This window comes from Parambassis ranga, chromosome 22, assembly GCF_900634625.1.
Source record: "Parambassis ranga chromosome 22, fParRan2.1, whole genome shotgun sequence".
In the NCBI taxonomy this organism is placed as follows: Eukaryota; Metazoa; Chordata; class Actinopteri; family Ambassidae; genus Parambassis; species Parambassis ranga.
The window spans coordinates 6,582,659-6,605,601 of NC_041042.1; the positions used below are offsets into that span (position 1 = coordinate 6,582,659).

The window sequence follows — 22,943 nt, forward strand, 5'->3', positions numbered from 1 at the left end:
CACCAGCACCAGTCTGCGAGAAAGGAGCGAGGCGGGGTTGCTCACTACTTGGGGCACGGGGGTCCTCTTTGCTGCAATCGCAATCATCGAGGTTCCACTTGATTTCACAGAGATTTGTAAGAAGCTGGGGGGGTAGAGGGAGGACAAGGAGGGGGAGGCATGGGCGTCATAGTAAGTAAATGGAACAAGCGCCAGGTGGGGCCGGGTAGGAGTGGGCAGACAGGATGAGTGCCCTGCAGGAAAAGCAGTAGGTGCACAGTGAGGGGGGTGCAGGTAAATCCAGAGAGTTTCTTCTGAGGAGGCGAGGAAGAGGTCAGGAAAAGATTGAGCACCTTCTCTGTTCATGCACCACAAATCTCAAACTCCTTTCATGCATCTGCACCCGCAAAAGTTTGGCATCAGTTCAGACAAACACAAAAAAACTGCTTTCCTCTCCCTTAACTTAGTTTACCACATTCAAGCCTGTGTTGCAGCATGGGTTTTTCTCATTCAGTAAATCCACTCTGCCGTGTCTACTGTGAGTGGCTGCAGATCCTGCTGCCCAGGTCCTTCCCAGAGTCTCTGCTGCTTACAGGCAGAAGGAAGAGGAGAGAGAATCACCGCTCCTGGCAGGGCTGGAAGATATCCTTGGGTGGCTGAGAATGAAGAGACTACCTTCTCCTGTTCCGCCTCTCGGTCCTTCTCCTGCTATCGGTGAAATTCTGGCAGCTGTCCTGCCGTGTCTCTCTTTCCCTGCCTTGCTCGCTTACACACGCACAAACGCACACACACACACACACCCTCCCTCCTCTCCCTCTCTCTCTCTTTCTTTCCTCAGCCCAGCCCCTTTTCCCTCCGACTGCCAGACGAGGTGTCAGCGCTCGATTGCTGGCTGCTTGCGGCGCAATTTGCGAGTCTTTCTCTCTCACTACCCGCACACACATACTGTCTCCTACAACCCCCCTTACAAACGCACACACATGTATGCACCCTACCACACGTCACATGAATACTTAATGCATACAGGAGCCCTCTCTTCTTTTAGGGTCCCACACTTCAAACAGATTTGGTTAGTATGCCTACAGTGCATGCATGCATGAGCACAAGTGCCTTCCTCTGTTTGCCTGTGTAGTGAGTGTATACTTGTGCACATTTGTATTTTTCGTGATTGTTGAAGGAGGTAATTAGCCAGATGAATGAGGGCATTATTAATCACACGGAGTGACACACAGATAAGGAAGGATATACTTAAGAGCAGAAAGATGGATCGCTTGAATGAGTGATCCTCTGACACAATTGGAAAGCTAAGAGATTAAAAAAGTGTGAGGAAGGAGAGAGAGGACAATGAACAGATGACATCTTAGAAAGGCAGATTTATGCTGGACAGTGAGAGAGAGAGAGAGAGAGAACAGTCAATGGTCAAGGGTAAAAAGGGGAATGAAAGCATGTGAGTGGGTGAGTGCTAGGGTGAGAGTACCCTGTATTCCCTGGGCTGCCAATTTACCACTAAGCCCTCTCAGCCTCCCCCCCAACTAGCCAGTTTTTTTTGAAAGGCTGCTGCTTTGGCTGCAGAGTGCCTACTACAACATATCGGCAAACAGAGTGGGTGTGAGACTTGCCAGATGAAAGTACATTCAGTGCGAAGCTCTCTCTGCCTCTCTCCTTCTGACACAGTGCCCCTTATGTGAACTCTGCTGGATTAAATTTGGAGGCAAAAATACAGAAAAATAAAAGACACTGCATGTGAGTGCAACATAGCAATGAAACAGTTTGATGTATCACATAACCTTTACCTTCTCCCTCACCAGAGCACACCCCTCTGCTTTTCTGCTGTGTGTCCGAATGAATACAGCTGAGGTACTCTTATTTTAAAGAGCACCAAAATCATTTGAAGGTTGCCTCCCCACCATCCTTTGAATTGTGATTGGCAAGAAGACAAAACAAATGTCTACATTGGTCACCCTGACACTGCAACCAGTAATTAGTCTGATGCATGTTGCTGCTACCCTCAGTGTTATATATCAAAATGACATAGAAAAAAGGGACAGTCACAGTTGGAACTGTCCTGATAGCGTTTCAGTTCCATCAATGTCTCTTTATGAACAGACCTTAGGGACAGATAATGACTGTAATATATATAAATGAGCCGAAGCAAGACAGATGTAAAATCAAGTACCTTTTAAAAGAAAAGGTCTCCTGGTGCCTTTGAAAAGAGAAAGAAAGGACATCTAGATTTCACCTATAGAGGGAGTGGCAGTGAGGAAGAAGGTCAATGTCTGCAGAACAGAGAGAGAGTGGGGAGGCTGTGTTTGCCTGCTGCTTTCAAAGCTCCATGTTGGCTTACTGTCAATAATCCCACCAGCCTTCTTTTTCAAGCTTTGTCAAATTAACAAGAGAAATTCCTTTGCCCCAGAGAATCATTAGCTGGCACACCCACTGCCTTGTTTGTGCAATTTTTTCTCTGTTCTCTCCCATTCAGCTATACGCCTCTTTAGGTAGCCCCATTCTGTGGCTAATTACCACGTTGGCCACAGTTAATATTCTTGACATTTCCTTTCTGGGATTCTGCTTTTTTTTTTACTCCACTCCAGATAAGGCTGTTCTGGTCATTCATGGAGGGATCAGACCACTGGGTCTGATATCAGTCCGCTTTACCCCGACACCCACCCACTCACCCACCCACCCACAGTGAGTCTCCCACTGCAGATGATTAGCAGGGCGGCACAGCTCTTCATGAATGGAGATGGGAATACTGGGCTCCAGCCAGCCTTAACACTATGCAGTGATAATGACTACAGCACAATGAGTCGGACTCACTCGCTGCTGGAGACAATGCACTCAGTAGCAAAGGCATTTCTTTTGGGTGCATGAAGCCATGTTGCCACATCAGCAGATGGTCTTGATTGACTGGCTGGATTGGCTGGATTGGCTGGATGTGTGTCGGTCTATCAGGTGAGAATCTCTGTTTTTGAGTCAAAGGATTATCATTAGGAAACTTCCCCAGAGCTAAAATCAGTACACACTGTCTTATTGATGGGCTGCCCTTGACACGATCAAACAACTCTCTGCCCCAAAGGTGTGTGTGTGTGTGTGTGTGTGTGTGTGTGAGTGGGGGGATGGACTCCATGGTGCAGTCAGACACTAGCAATTTAGTATAATTTGCCAATTTTTGGTGGGATTAAAGCAAATCTGCATTTCTGCAATGGCCTAATTGGTCATGGTCCCAGTCCACCCACAGCCTAACCCAGCCTTCGCTAAGCTTCAGTCATTAAGCGGCCGTGACATCAGCCCGAGAACACACACATGCATTCGATATGACGCACAGATGAGAAGAGATGATGTCATACTCTGCCATCCAGCCCCGGCTGCAAGAAGTCCCACCCAGATGAGTCAGGATGTTGTTCATTAAATGAGACAAATGCTTCCAAGCCATAAGTGCTTCCTCGGAGTCCACACATGGTGTTTACCAGGTGAAGACTGTTTTCTCACATATGTGTGGCCATGATATATAAATATATGACTGTAACAAGTAACCAAAGAAAATATGCAGCTTTGGTGAGACACACCAAAGGAGCAGCATGACAAGGATGATCCTAGCCTCTTGTGTGGCAGCAGGAGTTTAGTCTAGTAATGAGCCCATCTCCTTTCTAAAGCCTCCCTGCAATCAAAGGACCTCTGGTATAAACATTCATTTAGTTTTTCTCACTTCCTCTCTCTTATCCTAAATCACTCAAAACAACCCCAAAACAACCCCCTCAGATTAACATCAACCAAAGCTAAGATCTGTGCCGACATTTCTGAAAAATGTGCTTCCTCCCTCCCTTAGCAGTCAGAGCCACAGTAAAATGGAAAAGAGAACTAACAGGCTTATCTGACTGTCAGCTGAGTCTTACCAATCCAAAGCTCTCAAGCTTTCAACTGAGTGTGGAGCCCGGTTCCACCTGCTTGGCTGTTTTAATGGCAGTCAGAAGGTAGAGCTCCTCTCTCCTGTGTCAGTTTACACAGCAGTAGTTTACAGGAAGTAGCCAAACACTTCCAGGCTAGGATTTATAGACTTTCTACAAATCCTCAGAAATAGATAAATGAATCCAGACAGCAAAGAATGTGATGTCCAGTTAGCTGAGCAATATCCTGCCTGGCACGTTCTGAACACATTAGACCAAGGCCTTTTATAGAGGCTTTTTGTTCCTACAAGGTGTTCAACAAGCTTTTGTTCCTGCACACTGTCTGGCCTTGGACACAGAATATCAAATGGCACATTATTTGTGCGCTGACTGCTGACAGCTCAAGGCTGCAGACACATCTTCACTGCACCAATCCTGTGCCAATTAGGTACGGCTAAAAGCATTCATGTAATATCTGTGAATACAAACTGTTGTCAGAGAAGAGAAAGGGTTTTGTGTATTGTCAGCAACACACGTGTTGTGTTCTTAATTTTAATGCAGATTGCAGTTTTCTGTAAATTAAGCTGCATAAATTCTACCCACAGGTTGTAAACCTGTCCTGTTCTGTTCTGTTCTGTCTCCTTAGAGGTCTTTTGAAACGGTCTGTGGGCTGAGGTGGAAAACAAGAGATTAAGGCATCCTCTGGAGAATAGCTCAAATAACCAGGGATCATTTAAAATAAGAGGAAGAAAGGGATAAAGTCAAAGAAGGTATTGCAGAGGAGAACATGGTGTTAAAAAATAAATAAAATATATATTAGTTGGAATAGTAGGTAAGAGACAGATGCAGAGGAACCCAAAAAAGAGGCAGTGAGAGAGGGAGCAGCAGGGTGTACAGCCAAGGCCTCTCTTCGATCAGTGGGTCTGGCTTTGTGCCAGTAAAGCACTGTCCATGAGGAGGTAAATCATTTTCTGCCTGAGAAAGAAACGGGAAAAAAATGATTGTTGGGGCGATGCCACAGCCAGCTTGGAATTACTTTATTCCCAAAGATGGGAATCCCCAGCCGGCCAAGAATAAATGGAACAGTTGGCGCCAAAAAAGTGAAAAAAACTCATCAATATTCAAGAAAGCCTGGTTTGTTGCTACACTACATCAGAGTAAACAGCAGAATTTTAAGCACTGCCTTGTAGTAAGGCGCGGAGGTAAAATCAATTTCTTTGTTCATTTTACCGTGATTTTGTTGTGAAGTATCAGGGGAGGTATGCTAAGCAGATCTGTCCTGTGTGCCTTTGGACGTCAGATCAAGAAGAAGTAGTTCATGCCAACAGACCCTCACCTCCACAAGTGCAATGCAAAGAAGGTGATCTGTATTCATGCCAAATAAGTAAACCGCTTAATGACGAAGAGGGAATATCAGCCCGTCCTCACCAAGAGTGATGGCAGATTTCTTTTAAGATGACTGAAACAGCCAGTTTTTATACCATCCCCTCTCCTGCGAATCTAAACACATCTGAATATACGCAGGAAGAGCTAAATGGTGAAATTTGTATTGAGGTCTGTTCTGGCCTTGTCTCAACCTAACTTGGTTCTTTTTATGTTTAAATACAATCAAAAAGAGACCAGAAAATAAAGCTAAGGTAAAAAATCTTGATTACAAGCTTCAACATTAGGCCATGAAGAGGTGAACGAATGGCTTTACTGTAGCTCTGCAGGATCTATTTGTCAGTCAATAAGATAAACGGGCCAATTTAAAGCCCCTAGAGGAAAGAATTGGAACCACCTGAACTAAGAGTCAAAAGGTCAGTGAAAGAAATTCTATAGCAATAGACTCCAACTTGTTTACAAGAGGTTTCCAGTAAACAGCAGTTTTGGATGCAAGAAGGAAAATTGCTCAGCTAGTCTGTCAAAATAGGCCCAGGCAGCAAAGGTAAAAGTCTTGGAAGAAAATTCACTTTTCAGCTGATGGGTGACAGATGATAATGAAGACATGTTCTTCCCTGCTCCACAGACTGCAGTCTCGCCACCTCTGGCACTGCTGACAAAGATTAACAGCTGCTTTCATCTCTTCCAGAGCATTTTCACTCTTTGCTTCTCAGACACAGCTCCAGGTATTCTGTTGCACTCCTCTCCAAGACTGCAGAAAATCTGGAATAACTCCAGACTCCCAATACACATGCTGAACTCAGATTCACCCGTCATCCCACCCACGTCTTCCCTTGAAAACCTCAGGCAGGCTGTTCTTCTCAGGGCACACTGAGAACTCCTGGCACTGTCATCAACTCATCACTGGCTGACTGACGTTTCCTGTGTCAGCACACAGTGGAGGCACAATATTTGAAATACAGCAGACAGATGAGGACTATTATTAACACAAGACGATTCCTCCATCAAATACAATGCCGCCTTAGCTTTATACATAACACTGCATCAAAATGGGGAATACCTTAAGACTATGATAAGTGTGGGAGAGACAAGCAGAGGGGAAAAAGTCAGCATACTTCTGCTCCACTTCTCTGCTTCATTAATCACTCGCTGCCAGGGTAAGACACCTTGCGATTATTTATTTGCACTTCTCCACACAGAGGCTATCACAACAAACAGGCCCGCAGGCTGCTGAGAACATTTGGGGTGATTAATCAGTGGGCCGTCTAGAGAGACAGAACGCAGGGGGAGGGGAGTTCTAACATGTGTTTCTTAATCTTTCATCTATATTCTAGTCAATAGCCGACCTAACAAAAACTAGAGGGGGTCCAAGTCGGGTGAAATGAGCTGTTCAGACAGGGAGATAAGCAAGATTGCAGGTCAGTGGATATCTTTATGTAGAAAAGAGAAATAATTATTAGCATCAGCCGGATCAATAAACACATCCATGGGTGTATAAGGAAAAAGAAGGATGTGTTCCCGCGAGCCCCATCTGAGATGTTTGTGACTGCAGCTGCATTATTCAAATCAAGCAGTTTATCCAGTATCACATACTCATAAAGCCAGCCACCGAAAAACACACACAGCTACACTCACTGGGCTACATGGAGCGTATGTACAGGGATAAAGGGATTTTTAGCACGCCACAGCTGGTTCTCACGTGCTGGGTCGTGAACAGATTACAGGCAATAATCCTTTCCATTCAAGACAATGTGCATGTAGAAGGCAGAAGCAGGAATACAGACATAAACATGCAGCACTTTCAAATTTATCAGAGCTGCTAGCATGAGATGGAGCACTATACTGTATATGAGCTATCCTACAGACAAGCTACACACAGATGGAAATTTAAATAAAGAAGACAAGAGTTATCGAGTTGAAATGGTTCAGCTAGTGAGGCTGAAGGTAATTAGGTAAACCCTAAACCACACATCCTGACGAAGGCCTTATCCTCTGTAGTAATCTGAACTCCAACCGAAGCTGGCGGTGTTGCACATGGGTGTTTTCTCAAAAAATAAAACACCAGTGTTTAGGGAAATCAACTAGCAGTGATTAGATAGCTATTAGTTATTCATGCTGAACAGAAGGCCATGGCATGGCAGAGCATTGAGGTGCAGTGATCCCTGAGAAGCCATCTTTGTTTCTCTAGATTGTAAGACATAAATGCAGCTCATGGGGACTCATGAGGCCATGGGCTCGATTCTGAAACTGCACACAATAGGTCCTAAATTTCTTCAACGCATATTCCCTGCCACCAGCTATTGCAATTTATTCCTTCTTATTCCACAGTGTCTCAGTCACAATGTGGGAGTGACTGCGGTTGTAATGACAATGATAATAGTCTTCATTTGCATGACACCTTTCACGGAGGGACACTAAAGAGGTTCAGATGGCATCCCTCAGCCCCCACAGGCGTGATGCATAACATCCATTCAACAGGCTGCGAATAAAAGAATTTCACAGAGTCTATCTCGATAACTAAACACTAATGTAATGATCATGGAGCCCTGTGGGCAGCTATCAGTGCTTTTATCCAGTTAAATGGGGAATGCTCGACGTGGGCAGGCACACACAGCCGGAAAAGGATTGATGCTGAGGACATGACCTCTCCTGCCCACATGCCACTAATCGCACACAATTTTTCCTTTTATATTGTCACGACCACCATCCTAAGTAACAAAGGCAGCCCTGTGTAAGAGACAAACCTACAGGAAAGAGGTCTGTGCTCCACATTTATTCATCGTTTCATGTGTGAAAGGAATCTGTCAGGAGTGGATAGCTGTACCTTCCCCTCTCCCCAGAGGGCTTAGTACACATGGACCCAGGGTGAGAGCACAGGCTCGAGTCAGCACTTCAGCTCTTTGTTTGTCATCCCCCATCCAATGCCCCCCCTGCAGGCTATGTGAGTGGGCCAGACAGACTTCCTGACTCAGGGATTTATTTGGGGGAGCAGGGGAAAAGGCATCGGGTTTTCCCTCTTAAAGGCTGCGACAAAAACTCTGCTTGACTTTTTTCCCTTATCACTGGAGCAGTTTGTCATTTGTAATGACAGGCACAAGTGATTCTGCAGAGACCATCACAACAGAGTCCATCTCAAAGTGCTGCAAAGGGCACAACAACAACCACCACTGCATGCATTGGTAACCCAGGGAAAGCACAGACCTCCTGGCAAGGTTCAGCTGTGCTGCTTCTCCAACATAATCTGAACGCAGAATCCATATCAGAATTTCTCATGCAATATTCAGCATATACTCCTGTGCAGAGTATGATATATAAGAGTCACTCAGGCTGAACATGGTCTTTTCATGCCAATCTGTGATACAGTATGGAACAATACTGTATGTGGAGTTGGGTAACAAAGGGTTCTACTCTGCTGCTTGTGCAAGTCCAACACAGTCAGTGCATGGACAACAAATTGTACAACAAATAATTATTATTAATTTAGAGAAATGCTGACGGACAAGGCCAGACCTGTGGAAATTACTCAACACTAATTGTTCTGCTACCTGACGAATGATATAGGATTATGAGTCAGCATCACCACATACTGTGTGTGGGTGGATGAGAAGGTGCATGAAAGTTGAGGGATGCATCTACCTGGCTTGGATCCCTGAGGCTCTTAGTCAAGGCTGGAGCTCCATCAGCACCTCAGCCTTGACGGTGCCTGACAGGCCTTGGACAGATTCACACCTTGAATTTTCTACAGGCTCCAGTCCCTCCATGGCCTCAGCTGGTGCTACCACTGAGTCTGCTGCTGCACAGAGGCAGCCATTAAGTCCCATCAGCCCGATTATGGCAGGAAAATACCAGCTGGTGTTTTATCCAACAGTAACCAAGACAAATACCACAGGGTAGCTCAACCACCATAGCTACCACCCACTCAATACTTGTGATGAGCTATTCACTGCCCTGAGCATGTGTTGCTCAGATTCAACAGATTGATATGAATCAATTCTCATTTTTCAAGCTCTGGAGGTGGAGGTAATATTAACATTTCAGCTCCACTGTGGCAGGCTTCCTCAAAATGGAGCCAGGGTTTCTGCAGGATGTTACACACGCTATACATTCTGCTCACACTTCTCTTGGTGGAGGAATCCATCTCAGCGTGGCTTGACAACAAAACCATTAGCCTCTCACCTCCAGGGAGCAGACAGTCCAACTCTGACTGCACAAAACTGCACATTCCACAGAGCAGAAAAGAGAGAGCAACGAAGAAAGAAAGATAAATCAGGAGCGAGAGGAAAGGGAGAATTATTAAAAAAACACCACTGCTCAGAGAGCAAACACACCAACATTACACACACAAAAGCATCACACACCCAAGTGAGCTCAGTGTTGTCTGTGTACAACACAACTTACTTGACTCCCATGGGGGTGAATCCAATATTCTTCTCCACAGGCAGAGACCTCCTGCTCCTGATGCTCTTGGAAAGGAGCATCAGTCTGAGCACGCCTTTTGAATGACAACATTTACAAGCACATTCATCCCAGGAAGCTGCTGCCCCACTCTGTCTTTATCCCCCTGCCATGTGGGCCAGATACACTGCGCTCAGCACAACCCTCTGCTCCACATAATCCACCCAGCCTATTTGTCTGTGACAGAGATCCCTGCTGCCAATCATAGTACAGCCAACCAAACACATGCACTGTCCTCTCTCTGTGAATCACCCCTACTGTGACATTTCCCCTGACATCACTGCCTCATTTACAAACAAAAAGAAAGAACTGAGTGAGTTCTTCATTCAAACTTCATGACCTATACATCTGTGATAAAAGTCACCCAATATGTGTTGTTCACACACACTTACAGTCCTGCAGCGCTCCCACTTTTCATGCATGGAGATATTTGTCCCTCCCTCTGACTAAATTATAGTCCACTGCAGTGGAGAGGGCTATTTCAACTTCCTGATTTCCAATCTCCACTTTTGAAAGAAAAATCAGTCACATTTTATTCCCACAAGCTAATGACTTGTTTCTATGGTTACTCACTGCAGCCTGGGGGATGAAGGGCAGAATGAGTGTTGCTGACACAAAAGGCAGGAGAGCTGAGGCTAAATGGCCCTGTTGCCACAATTACAGGAGGATTCCTTCTGCGCAATCACAGTCATTACTGCACAAACACTCACCTGGGCAGCAGCTGTGAGGCAGCGATGGATGACCATAAAACCACTTCCTCCTGACACTCCTTCAGGGCTGCATTCCTGCAAACAGCTGTCCACCCTGCCCCTACAACAGCCCACCCGCCAGTCTGTGTGCCACCTCTGAAGTCTCTATCTACTGACTCAAAGGTCTTGAACAATCGGCTATTCATTACTCCCTGCATCTCTACAGTGAGTATATCATCTTGTCTCCAGGGTGTGATAAGTGTGGGTACCCCCCAACAACCATAAGGCAACCAACAATAGACCATGGAAACTGTGTCATGCTGCTATGCAGAAATTAGCCCACTGATCCAAGTAGGCTGCAAACTGAGCAGCAGGCTCAACTCGGCAGTGTGCACTCAGAAATCCCACATTCCCAGTGCGTAACAAACACACCGTCACAATCAGCAGGTGTTAATGGAACAGAAAGATGGGTAGAAGGATGTGCGAGGCAGCAGTTAGCCACACCGTCTAGCTCCTGCTGTGAGCCCTGCCTGGTTTCATTACACAATGCTGTGTCAATACACTAATCATATGCTCTGTCACAAGGCAATCAGTGCTTAACGTGCAAGTCAGCTGAACACATGGCTCTAAATTCATTAGCCCCACCCCCAGTAGCCATACACACATAATGATATGTACACGCACACACACACACAATCCAGTCAGAGTTTGACCTCTGGCTTCTCCTGTCTCCATGCAACTGTATGGAGTCAGTCTAATTGCCAGGCGGTCACTAACTGGATTTCAGGATGATTTTTACTATTACAAGAAAAACAGGAAGCAAGATAAAAGACACATTTTATAGCAGGAATGCTTTGAAAGATGCAATCACTAAACGATCAAAGACATTCCCCAGTTGTTAGAAAATAGCAGCATCACAAGATAATATCCAGGGTAGATGGATTTGAATGAGAAAATTCTCCCACAGGCAAGAACACAGAGACTAACTGCACTTTAAGTTTCACATTTGTCTCCACAGCCCGGAAGGTATCTGTGCTATAAATCAAATAAATTCATGTGAACAAATGAGTAATTCACCCTCGTGAATTAATAAGTAGTTCCTTCTGATTAATAATTTGTTCTTTCCAGTTAATAATGTCTCCACACAAATTACATTAACTATCTCTTATCCCTTATAAGAGTTTAAGGAACTGCTGAGTTTAGCATATAAACCTTAAGTATATAGTGTATACTGAGTAGATTTGTTAATGCTTTGGAGCAAATCTCTTTTTTTTAACCAGACACTATTATGGATGAGGAAATATGAGGCAACAATTAAGTAATTCAGGGTCACAAATAATTAATCTGGGGGGAAACATTACTGGTTTGTACACAGCATATATCAAAAATATGACAGACCAACATGTTTAAACATTAATTTATTATTTGAGGCGATAACTTAAATGGAACAAATTAAATTATTTTTTACCCAGTTGAATGCTTGACTTATTTTTCCAATGAAATATTAAACATTAAATCGCCTTTGTTCATCGCGCTCCTCTGTTCTCTCAGCAGCATGGACTAGCATGGAGCAGCTAGATCCGGGCTAATTGCATTCTAATTAAATTTTCATCTCAGAGTGGAACAGTGTTGGTGAATGTCAGACAAGTGTCTAAGGATCCCTCTTTCCCTCCATTGGGGTAAAAACTGCTGTTTGGTTATTCTGCGCCTGCATCCCTGGCTCTCAGGATTTAAACATGCATCCCACTAATTGTATCTTTGGAGAACAAAAAAAGAATACTAATCAGATATGAGTTTTCAATCAAGTGAAGGTCACTAATTTCATCGTTTTTCTTTTTTTTTTTCTTTTTTTTTCCTGAGGTGCTGAGCAAATCAAAAACACTGTTAATTGATTCCAATCTCTTGTTTGGGGGGGATTTACCCTAAATGACAAGGGACAAAAAAATAACAATATGACAACAATGATGATGATGATGATGATGATGATTATGATATCAGTGTGTCAGGCAGCAGCTGCAGTGGGTCAGGAAGTGGGTGTGTTTCAATGTACCACCTATTTGTCTTTGTGCAGAATGCAATGGCATGCAAGGCTGGCCCATCTTCATCGTAGTATTGTGGGCCAAGTCAAACAACACATTCTTGGCACCAGATTAACTATAGGATAAAATGAAAGGTGGGACCTTCTCTACACCCCTTCTGCTCCAGCAGGACCTGATGGAGGAAATAACAAACCCACCTTCCTTATTTTTCCCTTAGTTTAAGCTGAACTGGAACCCTAGTATGGGCCACGCCTCACTGTGTTTTAGGCAGGAAACAAGACACACAGGAAGTTGCATATTTAGCGGAGGATCTGGAACACCTCCTTAGCCAAAGGAAAGGTCTCATGGTCCCACTGATATACTCAGACCCTGTGAAAGCTGGCAGGACAAACTCCATTTGGGGTGCCTTGAAGAAAAGCTAAGCTCCACATGGACCCCCTGTGGGCTTCCTGTCACTCTCCACAAGTCCCCTCACTGGTTTCCTCAACCTCCTATGGTGCAGTGCTTCAATAGTCCTATGCATCATTCTTAGCCTGCTTTCCTTTGCCAACATTCATTACAGCATAGCACTCTTTGGAGAGTAGAGGCATGAAATATATGCACTGACCAACCTGCCAGGGAATCTATCAATGACAATATAACACATTTCACCAGCCATCCACCTGCCTAGAGAGAGTGAAGTATTCTCCAGGGCAACAGCATCACCAGGGCCAAACACTTCACAAACATCCCCTCAGCTCCAGACCAATTGGTTTTATCCAACTACAAAATAAGGGCCTATTACTGCAGCTGCAGGAGCTTCCACTATGTAAGGCTGAAAAATTAAAAATTCTGTTTTATACCGGAGGCAAAACTAAACAAAACATGAACATAAAATACCTCAGGACAATACTCAGCCTTAACCTAAGCCCCCTTCGTGAGACACTCCCTGTCTTCATATCAAATGATGTAATTCTATTATCCATTCATTGTCACTGATGCCTGTAACTAAAGGTTCATTTACTTCCATGATGTGTATCCCAAGGCACGCCATAATTCAACCATGGCAAGAACAACATCTTCTTGCAGTAGGCGCTCCCACATGAAGGTCAACACCATGAACCGCAACCTTCAGCAGACATCTGAAGGCGAGTCTGTGCATATCTCGTCTTCATGCACACCAACACACTATGAATGCATGCAGGTGTGTATGCATACACATTTCACCTATCAGTCTAATCTTTTTTACGTTTTGACAGACTGAATCATGCTGTGATTTGACAGTACAGGGGAGGAGCTTACCTAATGAAGAAAGAGGCTGCTGCAGATGAGGAAGCAGAGGGGGAGGTGGAAGTACAGGTGACGGGCACTGGGAGTCCCGCTTGAGTGGAGCTCCTCAGTCGGCAGGGCGTCAGGGTGCTGCTGCTGCTGCTGCTGCTGCTGCTGGTGGTGTTGGTCATGGTGGTGGCAGGGGCCTCCAATGCTCTGACATCCCTGTCTGACTCTCCCATCAAACCATGAGCCTGTTGACACACAGATACACAGATAAGACCACAAACACCACTTACAGGTTCTACTGCTCCTGCCCACCTTTCTTCCACTCCATTTACTTCCCCCTCTGCTGTCCTCTGCCACAGATGGACGGGCAGCTGCTGCAGCCAGCACCGGTTAGTGGGAGTCAGCAGTATACACAGCAGAGAGCTCCCCACAGAACAGCAAGGATGCTGCACCATTCATTGATTCTGGCAACACTAGCAAGGTTGCTCTGGCTATAGCCTACTGTAATTAAGAGATAACCCACATTAATTAGTAATTTAATCACTTGCGATTTACCTCACCCTGCTCTTGATTATATCTAGACCTCCACGGCTAATTTGGCATCAGGAATGAGGAAGGAGTTACAGCGCAGGATGAGTCAGAGCGTCTCACTTTCAAAAGGGAGTAAACAATTAACAATTACCTGACAGGTGAGATTCGTTCCAATGTTTCAAACGTTTACGAGGTATCTGAGTTGTCTTCACATGAATACACCCTTTCCTGGAAGCTAGTTGAACAGGAGTAAAGGGAGGTGCATCTGTTTCAGCCCCTGGGCTCTGGTAACTCATGCCAAAGCCATGATTTACTTGTTCTAAAGATATTAAGCTATACTTAGTATAGCACCTGTATGCCTTTTTATGTGTTGCAAAGTGTATGTGCTGTAGCAAAGCATCTAAAAGCAGTCATACCAGATTAAGAAGTTACAGGGAATGCACCTAATAGAATATCTAATAACTGTGCATTGACATTTACCTTAATAGGAGTTGCACTGTGTTTGTATAGGGTAATGGTGATACACTGCTGGACCACAGGTGGAGAAAGCTGCATAGTGTGATACATAAAGCCTTCTGTTAATGTTCCTGTTGTCGTGAAGCAACTACAGAGCACAAAGAGGAGCACAGCTGGACGCCTGCAGTGGTCCAGCTGATTGCTCCTACACCAACAGACGGAGGACACAGAGCTAATTATACAAGCCAAAAGCCGGTTCTGAGACTGCACTTCAGCTGGAGTCACCATGCTGACAAAAGGTTAATTCCCACTGGAGCCTCCTAGTTTATCCTGCAGGACAATGATCAATAGCAGCTGACAGGAACTGGTTCTGTGGGTTTTCTGCATCGGAAATTAAATAAATAAAGGCCAAAGTTTTGCTAAAAAACATTTATAACACTGACACTTGAATATTGTGTAATCAGCAACGACCTTGAATCGGGCACTACAGCGCTGCAGCCTCAGTGCCATTTGACAGGATATGTATTATAAACACAGTTCAGGCCCTCTGCATATTTACCACCTCTCTGTTTGCCCTAGATTCATGTTTGGCAACTAAAATAACATCATTTACAATCTTTTTTATAAAGTGTGTGGCCTCCACTATCTGCCATTTGTCAACACAGACTGACAGCTGCACTATTTATATGCCAAGCCTGACATGTGAATGCTATACATCAGGATGTGAGGACATTCTTACATTCTTGCGTTCACAAGAGGCTCAGCTCACACTCTGTGGAGTCCTGCCGTTGTTAGCTTTATATGCAGTACAATGGGTGGCTATATTAAAGCATGGCTGCATTACATTCTCTCCCAGAAAAGTTTCTCTAACCATTTGTTTGAGCCGTTGATGCATGGATGACATGAATTCCCACTTTCCTATTTCTTCCTTGTGAGCTTGTTATCGGAGTTAAGAATCACAGCCTTGTTTAAGGTCTGCTTTTAGCTCTCTTGAGACTTCATCATGGGGGCTAAGTCACATGTCAAGCTGCGGTGTGTAAAGTTATGACTTGAGAAGCACACGATGGAAAAACTGGCTGCAAACTGAAATGAGCCAAATACAGATCCTCATGCAGCCGCCAGAGCGGAAACCCTCACACCATGCTGGTGTCGGTGACAGGTTAGGAACTCAGCACATACCAGGGAAGTAGACCCATTACACTTTGGCACGAAAGATGAGAGCACTTCACATGCAGCCGTACAGGAAGCTGATGTGTCCCGCTCATCAAATCTGTCACTGATTAAGTCAATGTGAGGCTGTTTTTAAAAAAATCAAGTGGCAGTGAATTTCAGGAGCAAATGAGGACAGCTGGTCACAGGTGGAGTTTAAAATGGATAAATTATAGACTCAAACACACACACAGACACACACTGCTCATCACAATGCTTATAAAAGAGTATTCCCCCTGGAATTAAGACAGGGGACTTAAGCTCTACAGCCAAGCTGCTCTCTGTAGCCTAGGACCTGAACTGGTCCTGGTTCTGACTGAAAAGTGTGATCTATCCCCTGGTCAGGTAATTAGGCTGTGTCAGTGGAGCCATGTGTGCACGGCTGTTTGCACAAAAGTCAGTAATGAGCTGGCCTTCCACCCTTTAACCCCCCGCCCTGCCTGAGCTCTTTGCCTTGGTTTTCCACTGGAAATAAAAGACAGGGGTTGGGGGTGCGGGGGTGAGACAAAGTAGGAGAGAGCTGAACATAATGGAAAAAAGTGGAGAATCCAAAGAGTGAAAGAGGTTTAGGAGAGTGCTTCCTATGAAGTCCAATGTGAGCAGGCCAGCATTTTATCAGCAGACCATATTCCTCCAAACTAACAGGACTCCCCTGTGACCTTTGCTCCCAGCAGTCAGCAGACGATTACTGCCGAGGTGAATAGGCCCTGTGTTAATCTTCGTGCTTGGCCGGCCTCTGTAACCAACAGACTCCAGCTGAGGTGAGAATCACTTTCTAACTACACTGTACACCTACCATGTAAGAAAAGAACTAATGTAACACTTTCCTGTTCAGCTCTCTCAAAAGAAGATGTTGAGTGACTGTAAAGTGAGTGAAGTCGATAATAGAAAAATTCCAAACGTTTGGCAAAGAATGAATTTTTCTTCAGTTTCTTTCTTGTATCTATTTCCTCCTCTGTCATCATTGCTGCCTGTGGCACATTGCCACGGGAGCCCAGCTGCACCAAAGCAGCAGCAGCCAAGATCATCTGCTGGGCTTCAAATTGGTGGCAGTGGAGCACGCCATGGCAGCATCCAACCAGTGGGCCAATAACAGAAACCCTGATGAGTCAAGAACACTTGGTCCTTGCAGATTTGTACACATGTGGTTCTAGATTTAATGGAGCAAAAGAACTGTGCTCAATTTCTTTTCTTAAATAGCTCCATAGCTTGTTATTTGATTTCCTGGATGGTTCTGAATCTGCAAGAAAGTGTATCAGGGTAACACATCCATGTGTCCAATTCAAGGCAATTAAATTAAATTTGAAACCTTTATTAGTCCCACAATGGGGAAATTGCTTAAGGCAGCCCAGCAAAGAGCACCATACACCAGTGAGTACACTGGAGGCTATGCAGGTAAAGTGTCTTGCCCAAGGACATATAACAGTGTTGAGATTGAACCACCAACCTTCCGGTTACTGGACAACCCTGCTATACCACTGAGCCACTGCTGCCCACAAAGATGTCGTCAGAAGTGGGATAAACAACTAAACATAAGAAGCAGTGTCAGCCAATCATAATGATGCAGCCAGATAGTTTCACATCAACAGGCAACCACAAACATAGTTCCAGATGTTAAACAGGGCCTTTTCCCAGATGGGAGAGTCAAGGTGCTCTGTAATGGGCTGTGTGTGGGAGCGCCCCAGGCTCCCTGGTTGCCACACAGAAAAAAATATATGTCCCACACACACAAGCAATCCATCTCTGCTTTTTTATCTGAACAACACTGTTCACTTTCCCCACAAACCAAGAGGGAATCATGAATTAAAGCTTGTGCCTTCGGCACCATGTACCTTCCAATCCTCAAGAGCATGTGTGGATTGTTGTCATTCTGAATGATCTGGTTTTAATGAAAGAAACAAGCTGAAGAAAATAACACAATTTCTGCTGTGTTAGTAACTTAATGTCCTGAAGGTACACTTCTCTCTGTCCAAGGTGGGCCCCAGCCTCAGCCAAAGGCACTGAGTTACTCATCCCAACTCCAAGGGCCACTAATTGCTTTTAGACACATAGATGGAGAACACAAGTCGGCCTCCTCCCTGTGTGCCAGGTTGTTAGATTTGCCCTAGATTGCGTTCAAGTAGTTAAAAGCTTTTGATGGACTCCCATAAACCATCTCCACAGGCACTTGTTGACGTTAAAGGGAGGAGCGAAAATCTGTTTTCAATTTTTCAAGCTGAAAGCCAAGACCTGTAACAGGCTGCAGTTATCAATGCAATAGCGATGGCTGCATTTACAGCTTTAGATGGGAAGTATTAAAGCACATGGATTAGATGAGCAGTTTGGTCTGTACCCTGAGTTTGTTTGGTGTAGAATGTCATAGAGGTCTGTCAATCAGGCCCCAAACCAGATGTCCCTGTCACTGCACATCTCATCATCTCACAAAAACACCTTCCTCTCAGCACACAGACCTACATTTAGAGATGCTAGATATCCCTGTCAAGACTTTTATTGCAGAAGTGCTGAAAAATGCCAATAAATTATCTAAAGCCATACCAAGGGTACAGCACTCCCATGACACCTAGGACCTTTTAAGGTCTCTCTGACATCAAACAAAGCCCAGACTAATGCCTGAGCCAACATGAGAGAAGAGTTATGGTGAAGCTGTGGGGTGGTCATTTGAAATGCCCTTGAGGAGGAGGTCAGCAGATTAGTGAAGAGATGACCTCTGACCTCAGATTACTCAGGCTCCTTGAATACCGAGGAATGAGAGGTCAGCACTCCTACAGAATTCTGACTCAGATTCTCTCCAGGGCTTCAATTCTTCTAAAATGTAACATTTGTACTGATGAGATATGACTTGACGAACTCTTCCATGTGGTGTTGATAAATAGAAGGAGAGACAACATTTATTGGAGTATGTTATAGATATTTTGGGCTGAAAAAGCTCCTTCACCTCTGTGATATTACAATCCAGGCACATGATGGTCTGACCCCAAAACCTAAAGAGAATTTTTAATTCAGATGTTACATAACATGTATTTTGTAAGCTAATTGAGGCCAATAAAGTAATCAATTTGATGTTTAAGTCTTTGTGGACAGCCATACATCCTTGAAAATGGAATGTATCCTGCCCGCCAGATGCATGAAATAATGTAAAAATGGACACATACCGATTTAGGCTGTGGGAGTACGTTGTTGACCCTGGAGATGCTCCACATGCCCTCCAGGTACTGCTGTGCCTGGATGGTGACGGTGTTTAGGGATCCAGTGAGCTGCCCACCTGCCACTGTCACCTGGACACTGGTTTTGGGCCCTGAAGTGGCAGAGGAACTCTGAGAGCAGCCTGGAGCCCTGTGCCGCTCCCCCAAGGGAAGGACAGACCGGGTAGTAGGCTGGGTTTTGGACACTTGTTTTGCATGAACGCTGGAGGCTGACACAGTAAATCTAGAAGGCTGTGGTAAAAAGGATGTGGTGGGCAAGGCTGCCATGTCTGAGCTGATTGTGAGGGCAGGAACATGAAGAGTCTGCAAGGCCTCCTGCCTCAGCTGATGTAAAGGCGTGGAGCACACTTGGCAACAGCCAGGTTCATGAATCCCAGGTGTTTGAAGCTGCTCGAACAGGAAGGTTGCATATCCTGGGTCCTGCAGAAAAACACACACATACAACAAAGGGTACTTTAATTCAATGCATTGATCTGAAGCATATCTCAAATCCGTTCTTGTTACAAAGATTTCCTGTATGTTGTTCGGATTTTCCGGGGCACGTCAGTGGTCTGCTAGCAGTGTGGTCTGTGATGGCCCTCTGGGACCATCACTGTCTCCTTTAACTACTTCCTCTTTTTTAACATGGTTGTTTGTTTAGATTGAAATACCTTGTCCGCATGCAACCTATGAGTGCTAATCAGGTTTGCAAGACATTCTCATTTCACAGTGTCTGCTGGGGACCTGACACCAAACAAGTCAAACATGTAAGGAAAGAAAAAGGGCTCAGAGGGATTAGTAGAAGATCCCACACGAGACATTCCTCACACTAAAAAACAATAAAATGTGTCTTTTATTTGTTTGGGGGGGATTTAGGAAAAAGAGAGTCAAGCAGATTTCAGTGTATGACTTCTTTTGGAGGCAGTGTCCAGTAGAGTTTGGCCTTTCAATTTGTCTCTAACAGGGCTGCCCAGGGTGTCAATCTTTGCAAAAGAAACACTAAACATGGTCTAAAGCTGTGCTGTTTGTAAATGATAAGAATGAAAACATCTGATGAGTCTCCCAGTGTTGGAAATATGCAGCAAGATGAAGGAGTTTTATTTTGTGTGAAACAAACATTTACACACACACACACACACAGACAAGATGGTCTCTTAAGAGGCATAAAGGGGCACTATATACTTATGCCCAGCGGAGCCATGGCCTCAGACAGGAGCTCACAGCCTGTACATAAATGTTTATGGGACCTTTGCTCTGTAGAACCTCCGAGGTGATCAGGAGGAGTGAAGCAGTGGGGAAAAAACAATCCACTGCTCTAATGCAGTGCCACTTAATACAGCTAACCCGACAGGCCCAGAGACCTCAGAGGCAGGCAGAGGGATGCTAAATCTTTACAGCTCAATATAAAGAATTACATTTCTCTGCAAACACCCACAGAATTAATAGCGTGATCCCAGAAACCTCCAGCAGGAGTGCAAAAAATACGGGACACATGTTTCTTAATCTAAAAAAATGAAACTGAATCATGCTCAATGTGGCCTGATTATAATCTCAATAGCATCACTTCATGCTTGCACGGGACTGCAACTGGTCTGGCCAAATGTTAACTGAGCTGTGCTGGTTAATTATTCACTATATTGGCTACTTCCTTTACACACAGGCAGGATGAAAGCCCGAGTAGGAAATACACTCAGGATGTAGAAAATCCTGTAAATCTCACTGTAAATGAGAGCTATGATGGGCTGACGACTGGCTAACGGTTGATCACATACAGTATGCTATCAAGTGAATGTTGATAGTGGTTGGGAACAGATTTAAATATAAGAAGCTTATAGCAGAAATATGATAGAGCTATGATAGAGCTTTGAAAAAAAAAGATATTTAATGCTGCTTGATCCTGACACACGAACGGTCTCTGTGATGCTCAGGCAGGATACATATGCACAAGACACACCAGTTCCTTTGAAATAAATTGAAACAGTCTATGACAAATTGGAACCAAACATAAAGCAGAGCTGGATGAAACGCAGCTGGCTGCTGTTTTCATAGTCTTGTCTGGCTTCATGAACATGTTGCCTAGACAGGAAACTGAGGCAAAAATATAACCAGCCGACTCCACCCCTTCACCCTTTACCCTCTGACCACTTTCTACCCACCTTGGGGCAACTGGTAGATGAAAAAAATCAATTCCCACCTCTCCCTCCATGCATTGTTGGCTGTTGATTTAGGGGAGCTAATAAAATGACACACAAAGCTGAGCCCATCTGCTATTCCGTTAGCATTCTGGAGGTTAGGGAGCAGGCTTCTCCTGTAAAGCTGTCTTTAAGCTTTGCACCCAGCAGAGTGAAGGAAGGGTCAGGGCCACAGAGTCTATGAGGATGATAGTGCCAGTGATGATGATGATGATGATGATGTTAGGGAGAATGATGTGGCTGTGATGAAAATAAAGGCCATAAAGTCCATATTTATATGGTGCGAGAGGTAAAGAATAGCAAAGAAGAAAACTGAGACTGGTATTTCATATCATTTAGAGGACACAGGTTTGTATATAGCAATATCTCCAGTGAACACAATAAGCCAGCTGTAAAGCTTTAACAGGTGACTCTCATTCAAACTAACCAGTTTGAGAGCATGTGCCTTAGACATGACACGTACAATGCATGAGAGCACCCTTCCCTCAAGCTATATTGTATCTTTTATTATCCATTTGATCTATTACTGACAGGTGCAAGTGGGTGTGAAGAGTAGCACTGCTTCAGAGAAGTATGTAAAGCACAGCATCAACACAAACCAAACGTTCAAAGCAATCCCACTGGCAGAGAGGCGTTGAGCTACTTCAGGGCTCTGCCTTGTCAGCCATTGTTCAAGAGGGAGATAGTTTTGGTTATCAACCCGAAGTCTATCCATGGAGAGAATTAAACTGCACAGGATAAGAGGACAACGAGAAAAAAAGAAGTGGGAGGAGGTGGGCCGAGGTTGTGTCCCTTGCCTGCAGGCTTGTGGGTGGTTGTGTTGGTATACAGCCTGTCAGCACTGATCTTTATTAAACTCTAGGGACAAATGTAGTTGGAGGCTATGGCCTTATTATGGAAAGGAGGTTTGCCACACGCACTGGCGAGAGAAAAGGTTGCCTGTGGAATGAACCCTTCTCTGCCCTTAGAGACCTAAGTTTGTCTTTGTCTTGTACACTAACTGTGATGAAAACCAGGGCAGTAGCAGCAGCAGGAGTGAGAGCTATCCAGCTGACTGTCTCTCTAGGCTGATGGAGAGTGTCATCACAGACAGCCCATGCCCAGAGGCTGATGGAAACAAGCTCAGCCGTAACCACTTTTGGATGAGGGGACAGGGAGAAAGATGTGCATGATTTCTCTCCTGTGCCTCCTTAGGGTACAAACAGAACCACACACAGACATTCCTCAAATCACAACCCATTTACCTTGTCTCGTCAGCGCACCTTCTCTCTAGCCAGACAAAGCAAAATGTTTTTCAACATTCAGAGTCAGACGTCTCTGATGAGGAGCGCCGGTCCAGATATAGCAAGCTGACTTAAATCAAGGGAAGGTCACAGTGATTTGAAATGCATGAGGCCCCTCACTTGCCGAGACACTTTTAGACATGCTCCATTGAAAGTAAAATACTCTGGGAAACCATATTTTCTGTTCCACTTGAGCCCAGGCATAAAAGCTCCTCATAACCCTGTGCAGCTGTGGCAGGAAGAGAAATGAAGCAAATTTGTATCAACGTCCAGCCATGATGAAAAAAAAAAAAAAAAAACTTCATACTGGAGCCAGCAGCTTGTCAGCTCATATCTGAACAGTTTTAGAGTTGTGTTCCGTGTTGTGTGAGATTTATTTTCACGATAAGTGAAATTTATTAGGA

General features: G+C 44.7%; 1 protein-coding gene across 1 annotated transcript in view; it reads right to left on the reverse strand.

Annotated features, from left to right (window-relative positions):
* kif26ab (kinesin family member 26Ab) overlaps positions 1 to 22,943 on the reverse strand; it is a 59,693-nt gene that overhangs the window by 17,777 nt on the left and 18,973 nt on the right. The window contains exons 3-4 of the mRNA XM_028395596.1: positions 19,035 to 19,505; positions 13,711 to 13,931 (exon numbers count right to left, since the gene is read on the reverse strand). Coding sequence (XP_028251397.1) covers positions 13,711 to 13,931; positions 19,035 to 19,505 — 692 coding nt within the window. The remainder of the gene's footprint in view (positions 1 to 13,710; positions 13,932 to 19,034; positions 19,506 to 22,943) is intronic.